The 9,762-nt window shown below is 36.7% G+C and overlaps 1 protein-coding gene across 1 annotated transcript in view; it reads right to left on the bottom strand.

Moving 5' to 3' along the window:
• Positions 1–4,254: 4,254 nt before the first annotated feature.
• TET1 (tet methylcytosine dioxygenase 1) overlaps positions 4,255–9,762 on the bottom strand; it is a 55,194-nt gene continuing 49,686 nt past the window's right edge. Inside the window, exon 9 of the mRNA XM_008074671.2 lies at positions 4,255–7,952. Coding sequence (XP_008072862.1) covers positions 6,943–7,952 — 1,010 coding nt within the window. The 3' untranslated portion in view covers positions 4,255–6,942. The remainder of the gene's footprint in view (positions 7,953–9,762) is intronic.

Raw genomic sequence — 9,762 nt, 5'->3', positions numbered from 1 at the left:
CCTCTAACTGCTGGGCTCGGGCTAGTCTTCCGCCACAGCCTTCCAAGTAGCTAGAACTACAGGCGTGTGCCACCACGCCCGATTAATTTTTTGATTTATTGTGGAGGATGAGGTATTGCCAAGTTGCCCAGGCTGGTCTTGAACCCCTGGACTCAGGCAATCCTCTTGCCTCGGCCTCCCAAAGTGCTGGGATTACAGGTGTGAGCCACCACACCCAGCAATAAGTTCCAATTTTGACCCACAGATTTTATATGGCTGGAAACAACGCAAAACAAATAACAAAACAAGTCAAATAAGTGGGAGACAGTACTATCTCTTAGATATGTCAACAATTTTGTATTTTTGCCATGAGGAGTGGGGAACTCAAATGTTTACATAGCACATTTCCTTTAAGAAACCTGCATTTCAATGTAACGAATACATTAAACTTTGATTGTGAGATGCTTACCTTAGCTTTTTAAAAAAGTAGTATTGAAAAAAATATTTAGAAGATCTCCCTGTTTTAGTAGAACAGGGATATTCTTTATAAAAAGAGCTTTTATAAGGAGGAAAAAATATAAAACTTCATAAATCTAAGCCCTAATGTGGAGATTAGGGAATTTGGAGAGACCTTCTTCAATATGTCCAAGAAAATAGCCAGCTAAACAAATAGTAGAAACAAAATACTTCAGAAATGTTTTGCAAATGTTAAGATTTTACATTATTCTCAGATGATATCTGACAAAATTTCTACTCAGTAACACTCAAGTCTTTGTTTATGGTGGATGCAGAAATGCACTTAGCAGTCAGCAAATATTAAATGTTTTAACTCAGAGAGTTTGACTTGCCATGCAATTTGGAGCAGACCATTTCCTGTTCTTGCCATCTGCAGGTTTCTCACCTGTAAGCTGAGAACAATGTTCTCTACCCTCAATACGGGGGAGAAAATGTTCCACCAAGCAAAGCAGTTTGATAATTTAAAACATTATGAAGTATAAGGATTATAGTTTATGTGACTACCACTACTTGCTTTCAAACGGCTGCTTAATTTTAGCAGCAGTTTTTCAGATAAAGTTAACGTGGAGTGAAGAAATATTAAAAATACTTCTTGCTTTTTAAATTCTCAGATTGCTGATAGGACCACAATTCTCTCTCCTTTCTGCCCCTTAATTTTCCCTTATTATACTCAAAAGAGCTTCTCATGGCTTACTTAAAGCCTCCTTAAGAATTGTGCAAAAAACTTTCTCACCCAGATTATAGAATGGTTCCTATTATTGCCAACAACCAAAGAATTCCAAAGGGGTAACTTTACATTAAAAATAGTGAAGCCATACAGAAATAGTATATTTAACTTCGTATACAATTTTTTTTTGCAAAACACTCAAACACTAGTAAATAAGAGTTAAACGTTGTTGGAATTGGTAGGGAAAGAGCACTCAGTATTAACCTTTTACCTATTCCTAAAATATGAATTTGCCTGAAACTAGAAAGAGCTGTTTAAAAGTTCTTGATCTCTTATGGTGTAATACCTAAAAGAGCTCATAAGACATGATTTTAAAAGACAGGAAAAGACAACTTGACCAAGATTACCGTTATTCTTAAAATGAACCTCACTGCTATTCTTAAAATGAAACTTGTGTAACTGTGTAAAGGCTCTTGGGAATGGAGACAGGACAGAGAGAAGGGCAAGCAAAAGATTTTTAATTTAAATAAAATCAAAGGAAAAAAACTGTGGGAAGAATGAAAGTGCATTTAGTGACACTGCAACTTTAGTAAAATGTGAAAAGAAAAACAACAAGTTTCTGGTTAAGGGTTATAAGGTTCATATCTTGCCAAATGGAGAAGAAACCAAAATACTTTCCAATATTGTTTTCTCTAAAATGAAGAATCTTCTGATAACTGCCAGATTTCTTTTTTATAAATAAGAGAGAATGTTTTCCATAACAGCTGCTATGGATGAAATTTCTATTTTTCGGAAAAGTAGGGTTATACTGTTAACCAAGGGTTTCCAAAGTTGCATTCAAACATAAATGGGTTAAATCAGCTAATACGTTTTACTTCTGATAACATTTCTACCTTGGACCAAGTTTTGCTTTAACATAGGGGACAGCTATGTCTGAAAATACTAGAAGAAAATTTATGACTCAGACATGACCATGGATATTACAGTAAGGGTGGGAAAGGGTATAGCCAATAAGGAACAGATTCACGATGGAATTTTAGTGCTAGAAATATCAAATATTACAAAAAAGGAAATATTGAATATGGCATTCTACTAAAAAAGAAATTAGAATACACTATAAGCTCCTTAAGAGTGAAAATTAGGAGTGGCAAAATAAGGAATACCTTTGGATTACTTGAGGGAACAAAATATATGACTTTTGAAACTGACAATGGTGTTTGACTGGGAGTGCAGAAGAAATGAGGATTAAAATAAAGTCATCCAGATATTGGAAGGCAGAGAATTAAAATCTGTAGTGTTCAGTGTGGACATATAAGATAGCGATGTCCTGCGTAAAAGCCAGCTCTACCATCTCAGAAAATAATAGAGGAACTCAGTTTCTATTTTATACACATAAGGAAAAACATGCTGATGAATCTCAATACATTCTAAGAAAACACACATATTTAATTCTGATGAAGGACATACTAATTCTGAGTCTGACGTTCTGAATTACATTCCTGAGCCATGGATGACATTATTTTTTTAAAGCTGACAGAAAAAAGGTCAACATGGAGCATGATTTGAAATGAGTAACTCCAGACTCCTTCAGCAATCACATACTGATTACATCCCTTGGTTAAATGTGCCATACTATTGGTGTTGAAATTATAAATTCAATATACTATGGGCAAGTTTATGAGCTATGCACAATAAAAATAGTATTCCAACACATGTAGATAGACACACCAAAATAAACTATTCTGGGACGTAATTGTGAGACCAACTAGTCAAGGGCATGAAGTCTATCACCATGGCTAGGTAGTATATACAGTGAAAATATACTTTCCTTAATTGTTTTTATCACCCACTATTTTATAACTCCTTAGATATGCATAATACACGTTCCAGGAGAATTGAAAGCCTGTACTGTATAAGCATTTGATACTTATTTACTTCCCAGTGATAAATATCGTCTGCATAAGAAAATCAAGTTTTCCTACAGTTCTGCTGAACACAAGGTGGTCCTTATGTGTTTAAGTTTTCATGACAAACTGACATCAACATCTGTTCTCTGGACCCCAGTGATTGAAATGAGACTTTTAAGGTGGCCTCCACTGCTGTGAGAGGGCACTACCAAATTACCTTATTTCACAATTCTCTTATCATAAATTCTATAAAAGGTCACAATTCACAGTTGTATTAAATCTAGACAAAAGAAAGATTTCCATGCATTAAGGTATGAAATTGAGGTTAACTATATAGTAAAGGTTGCATACAGCTACTGATTTAGTTGGCACATGCAAAGGAAACGCTGTGCCCACTGTCAGTGGACGCTGTCATGCAATAATGTTATAACTTTGTCCCAGATAAAAAGTCAATTTAATTTGTTTTAAAAAAGACTAATTTAGGGTTATTTTCACACATGCTATTGTGAAATGATTTAGGTGTCCACTGCAGTAGTAATGTTAGAAAGTAGGTTGCTTCATGTGATTTAAGTCAGTAGCTCATTTACACAAGGCTATGCATTAAATTATGTACTGGGGTTATGTCTTAAGTAAATTGCTATGGACCTCATCTAGCTGAAGTTCTATATTTAGCAAATGAAATTACTCCATCAACATGCAGATTAAATAACAAAGATGTTGGAAAGTTATTTAAGATGTAAACATGTTGCAATAATTTACCTACAGCTATATATTTTCAGATAGCTTCACTTTCCAATAATACTGTCTTAATTACGTTTATGACATGGTCATTTGATACTTTGTGGATGAATTGAAAACAAGATGTAAGCGAGGCTGACAAGCACAAGAAAAAAAGAGAAATATCAACAATGGCCCAAGAGCCATTAGAAATGGAATTTCAAGGGGCAGCACGATATTTTGTAGAATTCTACAATAGGCAGGATTTACTCTCTCATTATAGTTGGCAAGTCTGTAGCATATTATGAACTGGGTTAACTTGGATGTCATGTATCTATGTATTCAATGTTTATACCGTGAACACAGGCAGATTTAAAAACCAATTAGAGTGTTATAAAGAGGTATAAGAAAAGGTGATCATTACAGTAAAACATCACAGAGAAATAGAAATAATGTTAGATGACCAGCTTTATGAGTGAAAATGTCATTTCAAACAAATTTATTTCCTTGCTTAATGAGAAAGACCATTCTAAAAGCAGTGTAGCCAGGATACAGTCACAATGCTGCAGAACATTGAGTAAGCATAAGCTTTAAAAAATCACAGGGCAGGGAATGGGATGGCAAACTGTCAAAATTAGGCAAGAGTCCAACATAGTAGGAATCCAGTATGGTTCCCATGGTGGGTAATCACTTTAGACAGTCCATTCATGATGTTAATTACAATAATGGAATGGAAACATTTCAGTTGAGACTAGATATTTTCATGTACTTGTTTTGATAAACTGCAACAAGCTTCACAAATCCCAATAGCTCAATAAATTACACTGGTGTTTAAATTTTAGATTGTTATGAAACTTATTTAAAGTTAGTAACAGATTGAATTACTGCATATATACTACCATGGATTATTTTGAAGGTAATTTGCTATTTCTTTAAAAAATATTTGTAAGGGATCTTTTAGGATTTTAATTCTTCAAGTTTACTATGTCATAGGTGGTGATTCAAGGAAAAACAAGTGATACTTAAATTTTGCAGGTATTCAATAAGTATAGACTGGAAGAACGCATAGATGGGTGGATGGATAAAGGACCATAAAACTTTATCCATTAAAACTGGTGAGGAAATAATTTCTAGTGGGAGCTAAGGCCTAAATTCTAAAACATAATATTACAAGGGTGTATTCCTGATCGTCTAATACTAGTAAATATCTTATTGAAGCAGCTGAAGCAATAAACAATCACTTATTTATATACTTATATGTATAGGAAACCTTAGGCTCACAAAAATATACATGTTTTAAAACGGAAATCTAAGGCACACAAAATACTAAAACAAGTCAATGAATTACCCTATTTTACATATTCAAGAAGCAGAAATCTACTTGTACAAGATGATATTCTATCAACGGACATTTTGTTATTTACAGTCCCTTCATATTCCTTTCCTTTGATTAGTCAAAAGCTTGAAACAGATACTTTGCACCATATATTATTTTAGTAAATTACAATGAGTTTTTCTTTAGAGAGCTTGCTGGAACTGTTTGCTTTTGCACCAAAATTTTGAGAGTTAGCGGTTTTGGGCTTCCTATGGCATTTCCAAGGGAGAAGCACCATTAGGTTTTCCATACTCCCAAGGAATCTGACACTTTGAATGTTATAGCACCTCTGCATTTTAATAGAATCAAGTATTTCATTGAAAGTTCTTTTGTTCTCAACATGTTGTTTGGGCAATCCTTTTTGTTTTGCTATAAAACGAGTTAATATAGTAATGGGAATAAATAACGGGAAGACTAAAATAAGTGGAGTGCCTATTTTCCTGTTACCTAGAACATAGGCAGTTATCAGAGAAGATGTGTTATCATTTTCCCAAATCTAATATGCTAAGATAAACAAATGTATTAGCTCTTACTGGACAAAGTCATGTTTATAGTACCATCCCTCTTGTTTGGAGGTTGGGAAGGCTTGTGATAATAGGGAATTTGTTTTCAGATGATTTCTACATGATTTTTTTCCCCTTAGTCTATATCAGATTCTCAGAACAAATAAGGCAATTTGGGATGGGTAGGGCTCTGACTACTTTTTATGTTTTATTACCTTGAAACATTAGAAGCATTTGACTCTTCTGAAACCTGTCCCTTCATCTGCTTTTGGAAACACCTTTCATGAAATATATTGAGAAAGTTGGGATGAAAGTAAACTGAGGCCACTGTTGTTCAATAAAGTCAGAAGAGACCACCCATTTAGTTTCCAAAAAAAAAGTTAGTCAATAATGGTGACATGTTCCCTAATTAAAATTTTAGAGATAATTGACAATTTTTGCATTATCTAGCTATTTTATATATTGTAAGTTGCTAATATTTGAATGTGAAAGGACACACTAAAAGAACACAAACCATACACATGATTAGAATACATACTGTAGTTAACAAGATGGAACTCTACACAGCAAGAATAAATGATTTCTCTTGTATGCAAATATGCACAAACAATAGACAATAGGATTCTTATACTATATTATTTCAAGTTACTTTTAAAAATAGAAAGTGCTTTTAAAATATATATTTACAATTTATGAACAGCCTCCAACCATTACTAACAATAATGAATTATTCTATACAGGAGAAGTATTTTAAGAGAGAAAACATTTCATAAATTTATTTCAAAGGAATATGCTGATTTTCTAGCAATGATTGGAAGATGTTGGAACAATGGCACCATGAAATAATAATTCAGCTTATTTTTAACTGTGTCAATGTGGTTAAGCACCAGGAACTGTGTAGAGTTAACACTGTGTGTCTTGATTTTATATCATAGAACGTGAACCTGTTAAAATCCTCTAAAAATGACTCTTGTTTCATAGTAAACAGACTTAATTTAAAGCACCAAACTGAGTGATTCTACCAAGGTTAATACCTAACCAAAACGTTTCTTTATGTATTTAAAACTATAAAACTTTTATTTTTGCTTAAAATGTGCACCTTCTACCAATTGTCAAAATATAGTCACAGTTAAGAATACCCACCCCATTTTTTTTTTTTACCTCAGACTTGAAATGGGTGAGATGAAGGTACAGTAAACGACAACATGACTTTCTTTTAACAGCACCTTGAAAAAATACACTGCACTAGCAAAGGCATTAAGAAGGGAAGAGAAGCCTTCAGACCCAATGGTTATAGGGCCCTGCAACATGTGTGAGAGCATAGGGGGACACGGTGACAACATTGTCATGGGTTAACGTTAACGCTTTATGAGAAGGAATTTGGTTCAATTCATTTACTTCAGGGGACAGTTCGGGACCCTCATTAGCTGCCTGGTCTTTTTGCTCTGAGGCCTTCGTTTTCTTATTCTTAGCTTCTTTAGCCTCAAACTTAATTTTGTTTAGTTCAAAACCGTGTTGGGGCTTATTCAGGTTTTTGTGCTGGTAAAAAACAAGGGAGAGGCGAGTGGGATGATTACGGTTTGGGTGCTCGACAGGAGTTGTAGCATGAAGCTCCCGTCGGGCACACTCGATCAAAACCGAGCCGTGAGCAGGTGCAATGGCCACCCCACCAATATTGGCATCCAAGAAGATGTGCTCACTGTCTGACCAATACTCATCAATGTGGGGCAGTTTCTCCTCAGCAGGTGACAGGGGATCATCAGACAGGGGCTCGTCGGACAGAGGCTCATCTACTTCAGAATGCTGCTCATCTTCTTCCATCAGAGAAGACGCAAGTTCAGGAGAGGTAAGGAATGGGGACTGCTGGTTTGGCTGATTAGAAGTTAGCTGCTCAGATGGACCAGTGGGAAGTTCTGAATAAACCAAGGAATTGGTTGCAGGAGTAGACTGAGTGGGAAGGGGAGCCACTTCACTAGGCTGTGCAATTCCAATGCATTCTGCATCAACTGCATTGGCACCACTGAGTCTTCCAGGAGGCATTGTACAGTGGGGAATGCTACTTCTTTCTGAAAACCCGTACGAGGCTGTGGCATCACTCTTAAATGGGGCTGGTGAGGCTGAAGCAGTCTTCGGGGACCAGGAGAAGCCTGGAGACAGGTGTGTATCTTTCACTGGGTGAGGAATGGATGGCATCAGCGAATAGGTTTTAGTGTTGTCTGAACCTTTTAAGATAAAATGGGGCTCGGTTTCGCTTTTTATTTCAGGTTGCACCATCTCAGTTTTATTCCCTAAACAGAGAAAAGGACACCAAAAGTGAAGATACATACAAACTACTTTTGGTAGCTGTTGTCTTCAAAATGTACTTTTAGAGAGAAGTACAAAGAATAATATAACAAAACATTGATGCTGGCCAGTTTTGTTCAATTTATTTCAAATCTCTCTCTCTCTCTCTCTCTCTCACACACACACACACACACACACACACAAAGAGGAACTAAAAATTGTATGTAGTTTGGTATACTTTTTCATCCAACAATTTTTACCAAAGAAATTCTCCCTTGGGACTGGGTATGATGGCCCAGATGTATAATCCCAGGACTTTGAGAGGCTAAGGTGAGAAGATACATTAAGACCAGGAGTTTCAGGACAACCTAGGCAATAAAGTGAGAAACTCTGTCCAAAAATAAAAATGAAAGAAAAAGAAAGAAAGAAATCTTCTCTTGGGAAGGAATTATAGACAACTTTAAAGACTTAGCCACAAGCAGGGCTCGGTGGCTCAACCTGTAATCCCGTGCTTTGGGAGGCTGAGGTGAGTGGATTGCCTGAACCCGCGGGTTCGAGACCCGTCTGGGCAAATTGGCGAGACCTCATCTCTACAATAAATCAAAAATTAGCCGGGTGTGGTAGCACGCACCTGTAGTTCCAGCCACTTGGAAGGCTGAGGCGGAAGGATCGCCAGAGCCCAGCAGGTCAAGGCTGCGGTGGCTGGGAGCGGCCACTGCACTCCAGTATGGGCGACAGAGTGAGACTCCAACTCAAAAAAAAAAAAGATTTAGCCACAAAAAATGAGTGTTCACTGTGTAGTAAAATATTACAAATGATCTAATTGGGTATGAAGTAAATAACTGTACATTGGAATATTGTTCAGGTACTATAACAGGATCACATCAAATTATAATAATTAATCAAGGAAACTTTTAGATACATTTAAGGGATTGCACAGTTTATAAGTATTTCTGGAAACAAAAGGTGTCCCGAGTCAATCTGACTGGTACAGTATCTGAAATTATAAGATTAAGTTGTCAGTAGAAAGCAAATAATGGGAAAGAAGGATGCAAAGATGATGGGTAGAATCACAAAAGACAGGAGGGTTTGGGCCATATATGGTGTGTATGCTTACTATTATCTGGAAATATACTATAAGAAAATAGCTAGCCAGGTGCAATGACTCGCACCTGTAATCCTAGCACTTTGGAAGGGGACTCGAGACCACCCTGGGCAACTTGGGGAGACCTTGTCTCTACGATTAAAAAAAAAAAATTAGGCCGAGCTATGGCTCAGCCTGTAATCCCAGCATTTTGGGAGATTGAAGCGAGTGGATTGCTGGAGCCGGCAGGTTCAGGATCCACCTGGGCAATTTGGCGAGACCTCGTTGCCACAATAAATAAAAAATTAGCAGGGCATGGTAGCACATGCCTGTAGTTCCGGCTACTTAGAAGGCTGAGGCGTAAGGATCACAGGAGCCCAGCAGGTTGTTGCTGGGGTGGCCATGAGTGTGCCACTGCACTCCAGCCTGGGCAACGGAGAGACTCCAACTCAAAAAAAAAATTAAAAAATAAATAAAAATTAGCTGGACAAGGTGGCCCACATCTATGGTTCCAACTACTTGGAAGGCTAAGGTGGAAGGATAGCCTGACCCTAGCACATCGAGGCTGCGGTGGTTATGAGCATGCCAATGCACCCCAGCCTGAGTGACAGAGTGAGACTCCGACTCAAAAAAAAAAAAAAGGACAGTCAGTTAGTTCAGGTCCTGGAGTGAATTAATTAAATATTTTATTTTAGAAACCTATTGTTTCTTTAATTTTTTTTTTTTTTTTT

Source organism: Carlito syrichta, unplaced genomic scaffold, assembly GCF_000164805.1.
Source record: "Carlito syrichta isolate Samal-C Ts95f unplaced genomic scaffold, Tarsius_syrichta-2.0.1 Scaffold316850, whole genome shotgun sequence".
Lineage (NCBI taxonomy): Eukaryota > Metazoa > Chordata > Mammalia > Primates > Tarsiidae > Carlito > Carlito syrichta.
The sequence above is the reverse complement of the archived record's forward strand: the minus strand, read 5'-3'. Positions and strand labels throughout refer to the sequence as shown.